The following is a 21,110-nucleotide window of genomic DNA, read 5'->3' on the forward strand; positions in this document are numbered from 1 at the left end:
GAGAGAAAGGTCTTCCTTCCATTGCTTCAACCCCCAAATGGCCGCTACGGCTGGCACTGCGCTGATCCGAAGCCAGGAGCCAGGTGCTTCCTCCTGGTCTCCCATGCGGTTGCAGGGGCCCGAGGACTTGGGCCATCCTCCACTGCCCTCCCGGGTCACAACAGAGAGTTAGACTGGAACCGGGACTAGAACCTGGCACCCATATGGGATGCCGGCGCCACAGGCGGAGGATTAACCAAGTGAGCCACGGTGCCAGCCCCTCAATTGTATTTCTTTTTTTTTCTTTTCTTTTTTTTTTTTTTTTTTTTTTTGACAGAGTGGACAGTGAGAGAGACAGACAGAGAGAAAGGTCTTCCTTTGCCGTTGGTTCACCCTCCAATGGCCACCGCGGCCAGCGCACTGTGGCCGGCGCACCACGCTGATCCGATGGCAGGAGCCAGGTACTTATCCTGGTCTCCCATGGGGTGCAGGGCCCAAGCACTTGGGCCACCCTCCACTGCACTCCCTGGCCACAGCAGAGAGCTGGCCTGGAAGAGGGGCAACTGGGACAGAATCCGGTGCCCCAACCAGGACTAGAACCCGGTGTGCCAGCGCCGCAAGGTGGAAGATTAGCCTACTGAGCTGCGGCGCCAGCCTCAATTGTATTTCAATAAGCAACGAGTTCACCCATTGAAAGAGGAAAGGACAAGAAACCAATATTCTTTAGAACCTACTAATTTAAGTCTTGTGCTAGGCACTTTCATAGTTGCTTTGTTTCCATAACTATTAGTCTCATTAGAACCAATTTTTCCTTTGTTCCTTTTCTTATTCATTTTTATATGGGCTTACAAATGACAGTTAACAGATTCACTGAACCTCAGACAGAGCTATCTACCTAAATATTCCCAGGAGCAGTCCAAGTAATTTTAAAATGGAAACTACCAAAGTGCTACATTAGGACAAACAGATATAGCAGTATGGACAAATTATAAATAAAAACAAAACATCTCCCATTACTACAATATTGAATGTGATGTAAAATTTTTAATGGCATAAGACCACAGAATCCTTTATTCCATCAGTTTAAGGAAGAACATTTTCAAAAATTTAATTAAGTAAATGAATTCCAGTACTTCATTGAACTAGAGTTTAGCCCAATTTTTTGGTTTAACTTGAGTACTATATTAATCAGGCAAAATGATCCCATTTTTCAGATCTTTCAAACTATGAAGATGACTTACACAGTAAACTTAACAATCTCATACATTAGCACACGTATGACTTAATTCAAGGAAATGTGATAATTTTTAGGCAGAAGTTTAAATTGCTTTCTTTTAAAACTTAAACAAGGTAAAGCTTTTAAAAGACAAAGATCTTCAGAAATTATTCCTATTTCAGAATAGGAATAGTTCCTGTAACATTATTTAAATGCTTTCTGAATTTGTTTACATCCTCAGGAACATATATACACTCTTAAATTCAAAATTACTATTACCACCTATCTGAAAGTATGGAATATGTTAAAATGGCTTTTGCATAAATTTTAATTTTAACAAATGCAAATGGATGAGTGTTGAGTAAACAACATAGTAGCTTTCTCCCATCTAGGCTACTTATCAGAATTAAGTTCAATTAGATAACATAAGTTATATCATTTAGGAGAATAAATAGGAAGGGGATAAGCAATTAGTGAGGAAGAAACAATGAGGTTAGACTAGCCTTATTAAATACAAATCATCTCTAAAATACTGTGATTAAATCAGTGTTGTTGGTCACAATAATAGATTTACATGAAAGAATATCAACTTTGAGTCACATATTTGGGAATGTATATGAATTTACTATGTACTTTAAGATCACAATAAACATAAGGAACTAAATCACTCACGAATAATGAGGAGATGATTGGTTAGCTGTTGGAAAAAAATCAAATACTAATCTTAAACTGCAGACGGATCTACTAGGAATAATAATAGACTCTACGTAATAACTCTTAAAAATAAATTCCAGGTCTTGTACTATAAAGAAATGGTGAGTATAAAGAGAGATACAGTGATTTTAAAAATTCTTCTAACAAATCAAAACAAAACCAATCAAAATCCTACCAAGTCATTTTGTGAATACTGACAAACCAATATTTACATATTTATTTATTTATTAGAAAGGCAGAGGTACAGTGAGAGAGAGAGAGATCGATTTTCCATCAGGTGGTTCACTCCCCAGATGACTGCAAAAGCCAGAGCTGCACCAAGTCCAAAGCCAGAAGCCATAAGTTTCTTCTGGGTCTCACACATGGGTACAGGGGACCAAACACTTGGGCCATTCTCCGCCGACTTGGGCCATCTTCCACTGCTTTCTCAGGTCCATTAGCAAGGAGGGGTATTGGAAGTGGAGCAGACAGGACATGAACCTGGGCCCATATGGGATGCCAGTATTGCAGGCACCAGCATTACTGTCTATGCCGCAGTACCAGCCACAACAAACCAATTCTAAAATAAATGTGGCGAGGTAGGCATTAAGCCTAATGGTTAAGACACCCATTATCTCATATTGGCGTGTTGGATTCATTACTTAGCATCTCTCTTGACACCAGATTTGAGCCAGTTCAGAACCCTGAGAGGCAGTATCAGTGGTTCAACTGAGGGGGTTCCTGACAACCATGTGGCACACCTGGACTGGGTTTCTGGCGCGTGGCTTTGGCAAGGTAGGGGTTGTTGCTGTGATTCGGGAAGCAAACCAGCTGATGGGAGTACTCTCCCTCTCCCTTTGCTCCCTCACTTTCTCCCTCCATCCCATCCTCTCAAATAACTACATTAAATTTTTAAATAAGTAAAAATGAAAAGTATACAGAAAGGCAAAAGCTGAGAATAATGAACAAAGTGTTGCACAAAAACAGTCAGAGGACTAATGCTATGCAATTTCAAGATTTAGGATGAAGCAACAGTAATCATGATGAAGATAGTATGGATAAAAGAGCAGAGAAATAGATCCAGGGAACAGATCATAGGCTAGACATAGAATTCCCCCCTCCCCAAATACTGCCAACTGATCTTTGACAAAGGAGCATAGGCAACCTTAATGTTACTAAACTATAAAATGCCTAGAAAATAATGGGAAAATCTAGGTGAAAGTGAGTTTGGTGATAACTTTTTAGGAACAATACCAATAGCACAATATGTGAAAGAAATATTGATCCACTGGGTTTCACCAATATTAAAAATTTCTACTCTAGGAAAGACACTAAATGAAAAAAAAAAAAAAAAGCCACAACTGGGATGGGGGAAATTGCTGCAAAAACACATCTGATAAATGACTTCAAAGTAGAACATACAAAGAATTCTTAAAAACAGATAAGAAACAAACAACCCAATTAAAATGTGTGTAACAGATCTAGGCAGATATCTCCCCAAAGAAAATATACCAATGATAAATAATTAAATGCAAAGGGGCTCCACTTCACATGTCATCAGTAAATAGCAAATTAAAAGAATAAGATAGCAATATACACCTAGAAGAGGAACTAAAAACTAAAACCTGACAACATCAAACGCTGTCACGTGTGCAGAGCAACAAGAACACTATCCATTGCTGTTTGGAAGACAACGAAGTATAGCCACTTTGAAAAAGAGTTTGACAGTGTCTTAGGCTGGCGCTGCAGTTCACTTGGTTAATCCTCCGCCTGCGGCGCCGGCACACCAGGTTCTAGTCCCGGTTGGGGCACTGGATTCTGTCCTGGTTGCCCCTCTTCCAGTCCAGCTCTCTGCTGTGGCCCAGGAAGGCATTGGAAGTGCTTGGGCCCTGCACCCACAAGGGAGACCACGAGGAAGCACCCGGCTCCTGCCTTTGGATTGGTGCAGCGCACCGGCCGTAGCGGCCATTTGAGGGGTGAACCAATGGAAGGAAGACCTTTCTGTCTCTCTCTCTCACTGTCTAACTCTGCCTGTCAAAAAAAAAAAAAAAAAAAAAAGAGTTTGACAGTGTCTCATAAAACTATACTCTCACCATACAGTCCAGCAATGGTGTTTATTCAAATGAATTGAAAATGCATGTCCACAAAAAGTCCACACATGAGTACACAGCTTTTTTATTCATAATGGACAAAATTTGAAAGCAATCAAGATGTCTTTCAACACATGAATGGCTAAATACATATGGTACCTCCCTATAATGGAATACTATTTACTGATGAGAAGAAACAATCAAGCCATGAAAACACATAGAGAATTATTAAATACATATTTCTAAGTGAAAGAACTCAGTATGAAAAGGCTACATAAAATGATTCCAAGTAAATGACATTCTAACAAAAACTGTGGATATCAACAGTTTCCAGGGGCAAAGGGGAAGGGACAGATGAACAGGTGAAGTTCAGGGGGGTTTCAGGGCATTTGAAATTATCCTTACCTATATATCAAAGCCCATAAAATGTGCAGCACAGAGTGACCCCCAAGGTAAGCCATGTACCTTGGTTAATAATCATGCTTAAATTTGGTTCATCGATTTTAACTAATGTAGCATGCTAATGCAAGATGCTTACAAAAGAGGAAGCAGAAGGGGGGTTGTGGGAACTGTTCACTTTCCAGCAATTCTGCAGATCTAAAACTGCTTTTAAAATGTAAGTGAAGGCCAGTGTTGTAGTTGAGCAGGAAACACCACTGCATGTGATGCCAGCATCCCTATGGGTGCTAGTTCAAGTCCCAGCTTCTTCCCTTCCGAAACAGTGCAAGATGGCCAAGTGCATGGAACCTTGCAGTCACAAGAGATACCCAGAGGAAGCTCCTGGCTCCTGGCTCCTGGCTCCAGGCTGGCCCAGCCCTAATCATTGTGGTCATTTGTGGAGTGAATGAATATTTGGAAGACTGACCTCTCTCTCTAACTCTGCCTTTCAAATAAATAAAATAAATCTTAAAGTAAGTGAAATAAAAAACATTTTCAGACATAAAACATTATAAAGCCAATAAAATATATATAATATATGCAAAATAATCATTGTGCAATATAAATGAGACAAAAAATAAGAAAAGTTTTTTATTTTAAATTTTATTTAAGGTGTACAACTTTCATGAATTTCATATATACAGATTGAGGAACATAGTGATACTTCCCACCCCACCCACCCTCCTGCCCATGTTTAACCCATCTTTCTCCTCCCTCTTCTGTTCCCACTCTTAATTTTTACAAAGATCTATTTTCAGTATACTTTATACTCATAAGGTTAACCCTACATTAAGTAAAGAGTTCAAAAAACAGTATGAAGAAAAAAAATGTTTCTCAACAGTTCAGGCAAGGGCTATAAACAATCATCAACTCTCAAAAAGTCCATTTCACTCTTATACATTACATTTTAGGTACTCTATTAGTTACCCAAGATCAGCACAACCATATGCTATGTTACAGGCAAATTAAAGATCTAGTTCTAAGAAGACATAATCAAGACAGCCCTTGACAAAATACCACAAGAGTAAGTCAATTTGTTTCTGGATGCACCCAGGTACAGATATTTCTTCCTAACCAATGCTTGAATACTTTGCAAAGAAACTAAAAAACCCCTAATGAGGAGTCTACATACAAATTTACAAAATTTAAATAGTCATGTAATCAATAGTATCTACCTCAAATCGTTTTTAAATTATAGAGCCAATACTCATGAATAAATAATTACCTAACATGCAATATATACACATTTATACTTCTACACTTGATCTTAGCCAAAAGGCCATGAAGCAATTATGTACTTCTATTCTGTGAAGTAATAAAAATAAAACAAAAGAAAACCTCCAGGCCAGTATGTAGGTAGGTGTGGACAGTCTCAGTTTTTATCTTTGACCATGGCATCTTGTTTTATTGCTTTACCCAAGAAAGCACGTATTGAGTGCTCACATTTATAATGCACATCCCATTTCTGCCCTATCTTGGAAGAAGCATCCCTAGTGTCTTCAGATCCACTCTCACCCTTTATTCTATGCAGAGCTGAAAATACAGTTACTCATGATGTATCTGTAGAATGAACAAATGCAATTAACTCCAGTCTATTAAGTATAATGTGTTTATGAGTTAGCTGTAGTTCTGTTGTCTCTGCTGTTATTCACCTCTCAATTATCTCTATCATTGCACTATCCAATCTCTTTGGTGAGCTAGATTTGGTATAATTTTCTCTTTTTGTCAGATAAATTGATGCTTTCAATTTACTCTTCTTGTCTCACATAAGTATCATTCTCTATGGAAATCAGAACAGTACAATATTAAGCCCATTCTATCTATCCTTGGTGTACTGATTTTTGCACTTTTCAGTGGCTGAAGGCAGTTCAAAAGCTCATTGTTCAATAAAGAACTTTAACATAACTCTGTATAGTCCTCCATGATCTCACCATTATCTTGGAAGTAACACAAAAACATCTAGCTGTACTACTAATGCTAGCCTCATGCAATCAGAAACATCCACTCAGTCTCTCCAAAATCTCAGGTTATATAAATCTCATTGGTTTTTGTCTTTGTCTCAAAGCTATGGGATTGCTTGATTGAAAAAAAAAAATAGTTTCTGGAGTGAATGCATTTAAGTCAAAGTAGCTGCTGGGGTTCTTTAGAAATCTTCAAATCTGAATACGCAAGATTTTGTGTATGTTTTGCTGTGAGGAGGATCTATAACTGATTCACAAAGGTGCCATGACTGGGGATGTCCTTATAATTTCATTTTAAGAGTAGGACACTTTGTACAATGGAAGGGGGCAGTTAACAGTGATTATGCCGTGAGAACAGCCATTAACCTATGCCAGATAAACAAAGGTGCATGGTGATCTCACACTTAAATTTTATTTTCTAAATTTTCTTTCCAGAAGCATTCCTTTTTTCCCACAATAGAGAGGCAAAGTGAAAAAGAGTTTCATTGAACAGGCAAAAAGATCTACATATGTTCAAAATTGCTATTATAGTAGCAGCAACAGAATTTTGGGCCCCTTGATTTTTAGTTTATAAATTCTAAGTTGCAGTCTCACTGTCATCAGATATTTACTGCATGTTTAGTACAAAAGATGCTGTCTTCTAGGCATAAGTGGGATTACAACTGTACACAACAGAATAAGAGCTCTGTGCTCGTGGGTTTTACACTATAACAGGAATAAACACATCAGGGATACAGAGTATTTCAGAGGTAATAAGTACTCTGGAGAAAACTTACATAAGGTAAGAAGCAGTGATAGTAGTTTGGGTTTGTGTTTATCAGGGGCAGAGGAGGTTATGATGGTAAATGCCATTTTGATGAAGAATGATGAAAAAAGGAAGAACATCATCAAACTAAACTAGAATATTTCCTTTAAAAGAAGTTTTAAGTGCAAGAGAACAAAAATTATGGAGTGGCTGACTCAATAGGTAGTAAAAATCTTTAAATCAGTAGTCAATTCTGTAGTATTTACAGACATTTACCATACGATTCGTTTGTGACCCAGTATTTACACATTAAAATATTTTTCTAATGCAAACAAAAAACTCTGAGATGTTCAAATTGAATGACCCTAATCAAATAGAATAATCTATACATTCAAGATTCATAATCTGAAACAGCGCCTAACTGTGCCACTGTGATTAAATTATACACTGATTAAATTGGCCTCTTTATTGAGTTTGCTGCTACAGTCCCTGGTAACTACACCACTCAAATACATGGAAATAGGTACCTCCTCTGCTTCTGAGTGGAAAGTTGTCTTTCCAAAAACAGAGTGACAGTGAAACAGAAGGGATCTACAAATGGAAGATGTATATTTCAGCCACAGACATACAGCTGTACTCACAGATGTGATAAATAGGTTTTCTTGGTAAATATTTTTAGTTATCCATCCTTCAGAAGATTCTGATCAGATTCATGTTCACATATCTGCACCAGTTTTTCAGAGGAAGGGCAGATATAATGCTTATGTACAGTTGCTTTAGATAAGATGCTGCTAAAATATCACATCAATTACTAAACTTGGGGTTTCTATTCTGTTCCCTTGGTCTACACGTCTATTTTGGTCCCAGTACCAGGGTGTTTTGACTGCCCTGTAGTATGTCTTGAAATCTGATACTGTTATGTCTCTGGCTTTGTTTTGGTTGTTTATGATAGCTTTTGCTAATTGGGATATTTTGTGTTTTCATATGAATTTTAGCATATTTTTTCTAGATCAGAGAAGAATGTTCTTGGTATTTTGATTGGAATTTCATTGAATCAGTAAATGGCTTTCAGTAGTAAGGACATTTTGATGATATTAACTCTTCCAACCCAAGAACATTAAAAATACTTTCATTTTTGGGGGGTCTTCTATTCCTGTAATTTTTAAAAAATTTTCATTGTAGAGATCTTTCAATTCTTTGGTTAAATTAATTCCAATGTATTTAAATTTTTGTAGCTATTGCAAATGAGACTGTTCCTACAAGTTCTTTCTCAGCCATAGCACTGTCTATGTATACAAAGGCTATTGATTTTTGTCTGTTGATTTTATATCTTGCAAATTTACTAAACTCTCTTAACAAGTTCCAATGGTCTCTTAGTGGAGTCTTTTCGTTCCTCTTTATATAGGATCATGTCATCTGCAATAACGATAGTTTGACTTCCTCCTTCCCAATTTGTATCCCTTTAATTTCTTTTTCTTGCTTAATGGCTCTGGCTAAAACTTCCAGAAACATAGTTTATTTGAAAGGCCTAGGAAAGCATCAGAGGATGGCCTGAGTATTGGGGTCCCTGCTATCTTCATGGGAGACCTGGAGTTTCAGGCTCCTGGCTTTGGCCTGTTCCAGCCCTTGTGGTCAGTTGGAGAGCAAACCACTGGATGAAAGATCTATCTCTCCCTCTCCATAATTCTGCATTTCAAATAAACTTAAATATACATTTACTATTAAGCCATGTGTGACCCTTCATTACAATTATTTATTTCTCACCTCTCTCTACTACTAGATTGGCAAGCTTCTCAAGTTCAAGCATTCATTTCATATTTATCCCTGTATCCCAGCCCCAGAATTAACAAAAGTAACATCATGTATTTTTGTGGAATGAATGTTGTGTTAATCAATCAGGTGGAGAAGGGACACAGGTATTCTATTTCCCAGCTGTGGTGAGAGTTGACCACAAACTTTGATTTCTCTTCCCAGATAAGAATCGAACTTGCTAGTCCTAGTTTGGCTCAAGAACCTGGAGAATCCCAAATACAAATAAATACTGCCAATTAGGGCATGAGGATGCTAACTGTGTCTGTGTATTATAGTAGAAAATGTTAGAAATTTTCCATCTATTCATTTACACATACAACCCTCTTCCTTCTCCCAAGAATAGATCTTATTTTTAGAGTTATCTTTCTCTTTCCCCATTCCTACGGCCTAAGTTAATTGTGCTAACCTTTTTCTTCTTGCCAGGATGGGTATGTGACAATGGCAAGAGGGGAAGCTTACCAGCAACTTTCCAGGAAAAATGCCTCTCACTTCAAAATACAGAAAGTCAGCTCTTTTTCATGACTATGGCTGATGCTGAATTTGGATATCATTCCTGAAATAGTCACCTTATATTCATGAGGTAGTTAGTCTACTGACAAAGAAGGACAGAGAAGAAACTAAAGAGGACTATAGAAACTTGGGGGGCCAGTGCTGTGGTGAAGTAGGTTAGGTCTCAGGCTGCAGTGTCAGCATCCCATATGGGCTCCAGTTCTAGTCCCGGCTGCTCTTCTTCTGAACCAGCTCTCTGCTTGTGACATGGGAAGGTAGTGGAAAATGCCCCAAGTGTTTGGGACCATGTACTCCCTTGGGAGACCCGGAAGAAGCTGCTAGCTTCGGATCCGCTTAGCTATAGCTGTTGTAGCCATTGAAGAGTGAACCAGAGGATGGAAGACCTCTCTGTCTGTCTCTCCCTCTCTGTAACTCTGTCTCTCAAATAAATAAATAAATCTTAAATAAATCTTAAATAGAAAGAAAGAAAATTGAGCCAGATCTCTGATCAACTAAATCTGAATCCTCTCTTCCTTTTTTAAGTTTTCCTTTTACACGTATTTATAGGCAAAGTAACAGAGAGAAGGACAGATAGAAATAAAAAGAGAGAGAGAGAGAATCTTTCATCCTCTGATTCACTTCCCCAACGTCCCACGCAGCCCGCAGTAGGCAATGCTGAAGCCAGGAGCCAAGAATTCCATCATGATCTCCCACATGAAAGGTAGCAGCCAAGTTTTTGTGCCATTATCTGTTTCTCCCAGGTGCATTAGCAGGAAGCTGCATTGAAAGTGGAGATGAGATTCAATCCCAGGTTCTTGGATATGGGATGTGGGTATCCCAAGTAGTACTTAACTCACTGTACCCAACACTTAACCATATGTCCTTGTGTTTCTAAAAGTATACATGATTAAGTAGTAAAACATGACAGAATAGCATATAGTATGATCTCATCAGGTAAAAATACTTATGCATAAAGTTGTAGATGATTATAAATGAGTCTCTTAGATGTGGTTATTTTGGGGGAAGAGGAATGATCATAAGGAAAGTAATTTTATTGTATCTTTTTATATTACTGTTATAAAAATAAAATGTTTACATAATTCTGAAGTTTTAAGTTTTACTGAACTTGAAGTATATTTTGAAGTCACACGCTTGGCAGTCATCAATTACTTTTTTTTTTTTTTTTTTTTTTTTTTGACAGGCAGAGTGGACAGTGAGAGAGAGAGACAGAGAGAAAGGTCTTCCTTTGCCGTTGGTTCACCCTCCAATGGCCGCCACGGCTGGTGCGCTGCGGCCGACACACCGCACTGATCCAAAGGCAGGAGCCAGGTGCTTCTCCTGGTCTCCCATGGGGTGCAGGGCCCAAGCACTTGGGCCATCCTCCACTGCACTCCCTGGCCACAGCAGAGAGCTGGACTGGAAGAGGGGCAACCGAGACAGAATCCGGCGCCCCGACCGGGACTAGAACCTGGTGTGCCGGCGCCGCAAGGCGAGGATTAGCCTACTGAGCCGTGACGCCAGCCAGTCATTAATTACTTTTAACAATAGCAATCATCAAAGAAATTCAGAAATGGGGATAAATGTAAATTTATCAAGTTCCTATAATATTTCAGGTGCGCATTTTGCTGAAGCCTAAGAAAAATTGGTGAGTGTGATTTTTTTTCATTATTAAACAGTAACCTTGTTCAGTCTTTGTGGGCTCTTCAGAGGCACATAACTACTACCTGTAGAGTATTTAAAAGCATGCCATAGTTTTACATCCTAATTTTGTATTTTAATAGTGTTTACTTATTTATTTTAAGAGTGGTTTATAATGTATGGAACAGCGACATATTTGAAAATGAATACACCACGTCAAGTGTATCATTACAAATAGTAAGAAGAGTAAGTCTAGAGATCTAATGTTCAACAGGTCTACAGTTAGTAAAATTGTACTGTATTGGGATTCATACTAAATGTGTAGATCTTAACCCCCCCCATCAAAAAACTGCAAAACAAAATGGGTAAATACATGAATTGATGGATATGTCAATATGCTTCACTGTAGTATCCATTTTACTATCTATATCCCATAATATCATGTTGTATAATTAAACATAGTAAGACTTCTTTTCTGAAAAACTAAAACTTCATTTATTTTCTTCGTCATCTGTGAAACTTACTTTTAATAATATACAAAACACAGTCAGTATCAGATGAGCACAAGCTTTGTAAACTCTCCTAGCTTCATGCTACCCAAATTCACTATAATAAGGAGGAAACAAATGGAAAGAAAAGTCAAAGTAGACACAATGTTGATGTTTTTAATTTTTGGTCTCTGGTGTGTCTATATACGAGCTTGAACAAATAAGTCTTTAAGAAGTAGTGCCATTGAACAGACATCAGATGTCAGAAGAATACAGATATAAGGAAAATAGTAAGATCCACTCTTAAAACTATGAATGAACAAGGAAAATCTTTACAGAGTAGTCTTTCGAAGGCAAAATGTATATTAATTTAGAAATTGGTATGTACATAAGATAGGCCAAAATTAATATTGATTTGTTTGCAGGGAAATGAGGCTCCTGCACTAGATAGTCATTAGATTCAGTCACTACATTGCTCTGAGTTTCATCTGATTTTGTCACCTGCATCTTACTGAGGGTTGGTACTTTCATAAATTGGAAGGCCAAAGAGTGGTTTCCCAAAGACATCCACAGCCACGGCCTGTGGACATGCGCCCCGATGGCACAGCTCTGGTTTTGAACATGGGGGGATGGGACACATCTCAAAAATGTAAGCTAGAAAAGGCAAAAGAAAAAAGAAAAAAAAAAAAAAGAATTCTTGAGTGTCCCTAAAAGGAATATAGTCCTGACCACACTTTGACTTTACCTCGCTGAGACTGATCTAAGACTGCAGGACTGGTGACCTCCAGAACTGTAAGACAATTAATTCATGTTGTTTGAAGCCACCAAATTGGTGGTAGTTTGTTACAACAGCCATACAAAATAAAGGCTAGAACCTTCAGATAATTGGGTTTTTTTTTGTTCACGGTAGCTGTAGGTTCTGATTTTATATTTGGTCCAGAGTTCAGAATCAGCTTTCCCCTGCAGGATCAGATCTGATAGGAGCTTATTCAGTTATAATTAGTGTGGAAGTCACAATGATGATGATGATGGTGAGGACAGCACGCCCATTTTTCTGTGTGCCAGGGTTGTTCTGCACACTTTACTTAAATAAGTTATTTCTGACAACAACTCTATGAGGGAGATATGAGTATTTTTCCTTAATTATAGATGAGAAAAACAAGGCACAGAAAGGTTAAGTAACTTGCCTTACATTACCAGGAATGGAACTCAGAGTTTGTGCTCCAGAATCTGTGCCCTTAGCCACCTTGAGATACATCATAGATCTCAAACTTCATCTTTCTGCCCTTGCATACTCAGATGTAATTACTTGTCTGAAATGGGTGCGTCAATGCTTAATAAATTCACTTTAAAAATCTCACTCATTTTTTATGCTTCAATGTTTGAAAATGTACCTTAAAACCCCATTCACCAGTATATTTGGCTAGTTGCTTCCTTTTTTTGAAATCTTATTTATTTGAAAGACAGTGTTACAGAGAGAGGTAGAGACAGAGAAAGAGAGAAGTCTTCCACCTGCTGGTTCACTCCCCAAATAGCCACAGTGGCTGGAGCTGAGCTGATCCAAAGTCAAGAACCAGGAATTTCATACAGTTTTCAAACATGGGTGCAGGGGCCCAAGGAGTTGCACCATCCTCTGCTGCTTTCCCAGGCACATTAGCCAGGTAGCTGGATCAGAAGTGGAGCAACCAGAACTGGAACTGGGGCCCATGTGGGATGCTGGCATTGCAGGCCAGGGCTTTAACCCACTGCGCTACAGGACTGGCCCCGACTAGTTGGCTCCTTGATATAAATATTTATTTATTTATTTATTTATATATCACAAGCCTTAAAGAAGCAGGGGTTTTCATAGAAGAATGGTGTAAGTATATTAATAATACACATTCTAAACTCCATTTTTATAAAAATTGGACATGTCCAAGTATGATACATATCTCTATTAATAATTATGTTATTGTAGCATTTTATACTTTTAATTAGAGTACAGTATATGTTAGAGTAACAAAAATTCTTACAGTTTCATATAAAATAAGCCATTTTAGTAAATTGAAACATAACAATCATTTTAAGAATATCTCTAGACATGTTATTCATGGTCTTCCTGGCAAGTATTATTTTCTAATAGAATTTTCAAGTACAGCCTAATGAGATCCAATTGTTCCTCAGAAAATATTTTAAAAGATTTTTATATTAGTAGTGTTAATACTACTTCTAATTACTTTGCAAATGATTCTAAAATAGCCAAAGAAAATTCAAAGGAATAACAAATTAGACATGCTGAATTCATTCCTTGTTCTGACACTATAATTGTATATACTTTTAGGATACATAAATTAAATTGCACTATAATTGTTTTTCTACCCTTGCAGTCATAAACTAATTGATGGCAAAACCCACATGATATTTCTCTTTCTAAAGACAGAGCTTTTATAAGATATAAATTATATTTAAAGGATATGTAAATATATACATTCAAAAGATTTATATTAAAAATAGTTAGAATTAAATTTATATAGCATTCAATATTTTCAGAATACATCAGATTTATATTGTGACTGATTTTATTTTTTAATATTGTGGGGAGCAGCTCGGACTAGACTGAGTTACTGGAATTAAGACTTATTCTATGCATCTGCTCTCCCACAATATGGCGCTGGGAGAGAAGAAAACAGCTTCTACCCAGCTGCCTCCAGTTCAACCAATAAACTGTAGGACTTGCTCCTGGTTCGAGGAGAGCAGCGTACTCGGCGTGTGGGCAGCCGAGTTAGGATTGGCGGAGGAGGACTATAAAGGAGGAGAGAGACGGCATGCACCAGGAACATCTAAGGGGAACATCTAGCTGAAGGAACACCCGTGCAGCCCCCGAGAGACCCGGCCGGCGGTGTGCCGCTCCCCTGCGGAAGTGGGGAATGTGGCCAGGGGGAACTGCCCTTCCACGGAGGTGGAAGGGATAGTAGCCAACCCGGGAAGAACCAGCAGCAAACCCGGGGAGGGCCGAGCAGACGAAAGAACAGCGCAGGGTCCTGTGTCGTTCCTCCACGAAGAGGGGGAGCGACATAATGGTGCCGTGACTCGGATATGAAGCCTAGGCAGGGTTTGGTGTCATTCCCCCATGAAGACGGGGAGCGACAAATATTTATTTATTTACTTGAAAGTCAGAGTTACACAGAGAGAGAAGGAGAGGCAGAGAGAGAAAGAGGTCTTCCATCCGCTGGTTCACTCCCCAGTTGGCCGCAAGGGCTGGAGCAGCGCCCATCCGAAGCCGGGAGCACTGCTCCAACAGGCTTTTCCTCTGTTGTTCCAAGTTCATCATCTCTATCCTCAAAATCATAAAGGCTCTGTGAGTAGCTACTGAGACATGCTTAGTCAATTCTTGGCCTATTGACTCTTAACAGGCTTTGGATAAGAATAAAAGCTCAATGACATTCAGTGGAATTCATTTGTGTATACATATATACACACATACATAATATATATGTACATATATATATACATGCATTTATATAATGTATATGATCTAGATCTCTGTCTTATCATACTTTCTTTATTAAACAGATAATTCAGAAAAGCCCTTTGGATGAAATCTTTCTGTAGGCTTTTGGTTCTACTAAAACATTAGTTCTTTATAATTTATTTTATAATCAACCCTTTAGAGAAACAAAACTTGCTAAATTAGGTATACATCTCTTCTTTTGCTATCAAGAATTTTCTTGATTTGTTTCTCTACAAATAACAGGAATTTTCTGCTAGGTTTCCTTTACCTTCATCAAAACCATGCATTTATTCATGGACCTATGAATATAAGCTTAATATTTGACTTCAAAAAGCAAGGGCATGGAAAACTTTTCCCTATCATCATCTAGTATGTTTGTTTTGCTATGTGCACCTGTCAGCATTTTGGACACTAAACAGTATCAGCATTACTCAATTCAAATTCCATAAAGAATCCAGGAGGAATTATTAAACAGGAACAAAAGCCTTTGTCAAAAAAGTTATTTATGACATACTGGGCAATCAGGTGGTATATAAGTTTCTTTTTCATACACTGTTAATTTGTAAGGAATACAATGATTTCATGAAAATTAGTGTTACACTACAGGCTCTGTTCATACTAGAAAAAGTAGACCTATCTTGAAGCAAATCTACTGACTAAAAGTTCACTCTAATAGTTCCATAATAAATGTAGATCAGAAACCAGGAAAGAAGGTATGATATCTTTATCTTTGGTGCCAAAAGACTTGATTCCCACAAGGGACAGCAGCATCCCATGAATACATTTAATCAGACAAGGTATTTGGCTACCATACACTTTCATGACCAAAATGATTGTTGCAGGGAAAAATATCCACCTCTCTTAGAAAACAGTCACTGCCACCAGAACCCCAGAGATCCCCCTAACTCTGGCCACCCCAGGGGTCCTCCAGGATACTCCTCACACCCCACAGACACAGTAGAGATCAGAAGCAAGACACCTCCTCCAGCGCCACAGCTGATGGCCACTCTTGTTAATTGGTGCCTGTGCCAAACCAGTTATTGGCAGCTCATGACAAGAGCCTAGGGTAATTACTGACGCCATTAACAAGAGTGTCAATTGTTAAATCAACAGCAGGAGTCACTGTGCACTTACTCCCCATGTAGGATCTCTATCCTTAATGTGTTGTACAATGTGAATTAATGCTTAACTAGTACGCAAACAGTACTTTACACTTTGTGTTTCTGTGTGAGTGCAAACTATTGAAATCTTTACATAGTATATACTAAGTTGATCTTTTGTATATAAAGATAATTGAAAATGAATCTTGATGTGAATTGAATGGGAGAAGGAGCAGGAGATGGGATGGTTGCGGGTGGGAGGGAGGTTATGAGGGGTAAAAGCCACTGTAATCCAAAAGCCATACTTTGGAAATTTATATTTATTAAATAAAAGTTAAAAAAACTTTTTCAAGAAAAATTCAAAAAATATGTTTTATATCATTCTTGACTATAATCAAAACCACTCAGCAGTCTAAGAGAGAAGTGGGTTTTTTTTTCCCCTCAAATATAATATCCCTTATTTTTCAGGAGTTTCTTCCTAAAAGTCAACATTAGCTAAAAGTGAAATTCAGCTCCATGAAATATATTCCTTTCCTTTAGGAGACTTTTCTCAAATTATATTTCCTACTCTCTATTGCTATTCTGGGCTTTATGAAATAGATGCCACGCATCACATAAATTTCATTTTATCTCTGATAGAAACTTTCTAGATGGAGAGCAATTCCAAACAAAATTTGGCTAAATAAAAATACTAGGGTGGAGGTGGCCAGAAATTCTACTAACATCTTAAAACATAAATCTCTCAAAAGTATTTTAAGGGGTCAGTGTTGTGGCATGGCAGATTAAACCTCTGCTTGAGATGCCAGCATCCTAAATGGGCGCTGGTTGAAGACCTGGATACTCTTCTTCTGATCCAGCTTGCTAATGTGTCTGAAAAAGCACAGAAGATAGCCCAAGTGCTTAGATCCCTGCTACCCAAGTGGGAGACCTGGGAGAAGCTCCAGGCTCCTGGTTTTGGATCAGCCCAGCTCCAGCTATTTGTGGAGTGACCAGTGGATGGAAGATCTCTTTTTCTGCCTTTCAAAAAATAAAAAATAAAGTTTTATAAAGTATTTCATATAATTTCCCTCATGCATAGTGAGTTTAGAGCTTACCTAGGCCAATCACATTGTTTGGGGGAGATCAAAGATCATTTCAAAGTTGTTAAATTTAGAAAAAGCAGCTTGGCAATATTAAAATTAAATTTAGGGCAATTTAGTCCTAAGTTGGAACTACAAAAATAGGTGAAACAGTAATACTCATTTTTCTAGATGTTGATACAACAGAAAAATAAATTTTCTTTGTAAAAACAGATTTGCATTTCAAATTTGATATGCTTTAGTGATGTTAAAAATCAGGACAGGTTATTCCAGGTAGAAACCTGTGAGTTGAGAAATTTTTAAATCCTTCTTCGCTTAAGCCTACCCTAAAAGTGCTGCATGAGAGAATGGAAATTTTAAAAGAAACTTTATATATTTTAATATAGTAACTCCAAACTTGGTATAACAAAAGATGAACTTGAAAAATTAAAATACAATACACATGGAGCTTCTAAAATAAGCATTTAGTCTAACACCAAACGAAAATCACTATAGTTTCTCCCATGCATTTGAAAGTGTGGTACAATTTAAAATGAAAGCATGACCATTCTAAAATGCACAATACTAAAACTTTAAAAACTACAAGGGTGAGGAAAAGAGTGAGGGAGCATACAGGATCACGCCTTGTTATGAAATCACGTGTTTTCACTTTTTATTTATCTAAACTCTACCAATGATGAACAATAATACCAATACATAGATTAATAATAGTAAAACAAATCTTTCGGTGTTACTCCTGGAAAGTATTACAACTTATTAACCCTACATTGCAGTAATCAGAATAAAAAGAAAACAAACAGGACAGAAAAATCTGACCATTTGTCCTCTAGCTTAATTCTAAACTTTAATAAATTGTTTAAGAATGGATAACAGCCCAGAAATCAATCATAGCAAGCCTCATGGAAAGTAATTAACATAGCCAAATAGGTTTTAAATAAAAATATTTGCCTTAGAGAACAACATAAGAATTTCAATTATCAGAAGGAAATGATTAGCTGTTTGCAAAATTACAGTTGACTAAAGCTGTATTATCCTTATTTCTTTACCTAAAATATGCAACAGTGCCATGAAATTTTACTTGCTGTAAAGAAGCTTAGAACATAGTCACATGGTTAGAGGCATTCAAAAATGAAATAAATGTTAATGACAAATAGCCATGCATAAAGCAATTTGTTAAAACAGTAACAATAACAGCTCTGAACATGGAGCGAGACACACAAATGCTCAACGAAAGTTTCTGCTTGAAAGCACCAACAAAAGCATGAGGCTCAGTAAAAGAGATCACATTGAGGTGTGTGTGTTTTCTGTTTCATTTTGTTTTAATTTTCAAGACACCACAGGTTGCTAGATAAGACAAAAAGTCAAACCTTTAAAAATCAAAAGTAAAAGACAGTGACTTATTTCAGCAAAAAGAAAATCTCCCATACAAGAGAAAGAAGGTACACAGACAGCAGCCTGGTTCATCACAATTCTCCAAGTCAGCAAAAACAATGTACTTGCCCCTTCTGATTTCTCCACCGTGTTAGCCAGCATCTCCTGCAGGGCCCGCACCGAGAGGGACTGTTCCAGCACAAAGGTACAGATGGAGAGGTCGGGAGGGACATTCTGCGTGGGAAAAAGCAAAGTCATGAGCAACAGCAGCAGCAGCACCCAGACCCAGTCTGCTTCCACAGACTCAAATTTCTTTGGTAGGTAAAAGGTTACTTGTCAACCCCATTCTATGAGCTCCCAAAACATTATGGAACACTGTCACAACTATTTACACTGAAAATGTCTTTTAACTCGCAAATCACAAGGGCTATCTTTTATCAAGTGCTTACTCATATGTACTGCACTCAGACCTTTATCAATATTCTTTGCACTGGTGTGTAGTAAGGATCACTACTGCCATTGTGTAGACAAGAAAATACAGAAGTTAGATTACTTTTACTAAGTCCCAGGATTGTAAATTTTCAGACCAAGATTAAAATTTAGATCTCTGAGTGTGAAGCATTCATTTCTAACGTGCTGAGCCGCTTGACTGATTAAAACAAATAAATAAATAACAGAAAACTAATGCATGCCTCAACTGAATCACAAAGTTGAGCAGATACAATTGAATTGGTATAAAATACTCATTTATACAGGCTTCCCCTTACCCACAAGATAGCAATTCTGTTGTTCTCTCTTCAAGTTGAAAGTCGTATTTTGCTTCTAACTTGGAGAATGTTTTGTGCATATGTGCATGCTTTACTTTCTCATCATCCATTCCCTTTCCCTTTCTTTTGTTTTCTCTGAGAGTTTCCACTCCAATCAATACCCCACAAATCCTGAAAGGCCAAAGGAGGTAAGGGAACCAAAGAAGAACTGATTGGTGAATTCCAGGGAACTATACATGATCGAGCTTGTAAACTTCGGCTTGATTTCAGCAGGATCTAGTTTGCATGCAGTCTAGCTAGGTATGGGAATATGCTCAAAGGAAGATTTTCATAACAAAAGAACACCATAAATACACGAAATACAAAATGCAAGCAAGATAATATGTCTTCTTGATCAAAGAAGCATTAGGATAGGTTTGATAAACTAAAGGCAATACATCAAAATTACAATGTATATCATATTTTATGTATTAAATTGAACCACTACTATTGGGATGATTTTTTTACCATTAGCAGAAAATGATGCTTTGGAGTTTCAAGAGAGATTGAGTACTAGAATTCCAGAATGCATGTCAAAAATAAGTTTATAGATAAATGAATCATGCAGTCAGGCCAGGAAGCTTACTCGCACACCACAAATCGCAGAGGCACTTAAGATTGTGCTTTAGTTTTGTTCTCGTTTTTTAAAATGAACTATCCTCCCCTGGACTCCTGCATCCTCCTGTGGTAGGCTTCTGTGCCTCCACCCCAATCCGTTTCCTTCCCTCCTCAGACACTCTCAGCCAATAGTCAGGGATCCTCTCAGATCATATCACAGCTACTGTCTTCATACTCTGCGTTCAGCCACACTAAGAGATTCAATTCCCAATCCTCAGATAAAAGACGGGAAGCTAGGAAAGTGACTATTTTCTACTAGGAATTTAGTAATGAATGCCCTCACATATAATTTTCTAAGTTCCAACTATATCAACTATAGTCTCCCTTCTTCTGTTCAACACAAATGCCATCAGAGGGACAAGTCTGGTAAAGGACATATCCATTTAAAATTTTTCAAATACACTTTGAAAACTAGATACTACTGGCAGATCATTATGCTATTAAATTAACAAAAGGAATGCCTTAATTTGTAGCACCATCCATTTCTGAGATGTAAATACAAGTCATTTAATCACTACTGATTTCAAAGTAACAAAATTTAAAAATAGGTTCTCAGAATTACAAAAAAATTAACAACCAAGTCTTGGCAACCTCTAAGAGCTATTTCAGGGCACTGCTGGATTGATAATGGTCAAGACACTTTGTTCAAAAGAAACAGTCAGTGAAGAGGCAACCGACAGAATGGGAAAAAATATTTGCAACCTATGCAACAGATAAAGGGTTGATAACCAGAATCTACAAAGAAATCAAGAAAATCCACAACATCAAAACAAACAACCCACTTAAGAGATGGGCCAAGGACCTCAATTGACATTTTTCAAAAGAGGAAATCCAAATGGCCAACAGACACATGAAAAAATGTTCAAGATCACTAGCCATCAGGGAAATGCAAATCAAAACCACAATGAGGTTTCACCTCACCCCAGTTAGAATGGCTCACATTCAGATATCTACCAACAATAGATGATGGAGAGGATATGCGAAAAAAGGGACACTAACCCACTGTTGGTGAGAATGCAACCTCGTTAAGCCACTATGGAAGTCAGTCTGGAGATTCCTCAGAAACCTAAATATAACCCTCCCATTCAACCCAGCCA

The 21,110-nt window shown here is 37.7% G+C and overlaps 1 protein-coding gene across 1 annotated transcript in view; it reads right to left on the minus strand.

Annotated features, from left to right (window-relative positions):
* Nucleotides 1–21,110, minus strand: part of RYR2 (ryanodine receptor 2) — a gene marked incomplete at its 5' end in the record, with an annotated part of 557,937 nt that overhangs the window by 479,217 nt on the left and 57,610 nt on the right. Inside the window, 1 exon segment of the mRNA NM_001082757.1 lies at nucleotides 18,719–18,823. Coding sequence (NP_001076226.1) covers nucleotides 18,719–18,823 — 105 coding nt within the window.

This window comes from Oryctolagus cuniculus, chromosome 13 (genome assembly GCF_964237555.1).
Source record: "Oryctolagus cuniculus chromosome 13, mOryCun1.1, whole genome shotgun sequence".
Classification (NCBI taxonomy): Eukaryota; Metazoa; Chordata; class Mammalia; order Lagomorpha; family Leporidae; genus Oryctolagus; species Oryctolagus cuniculus.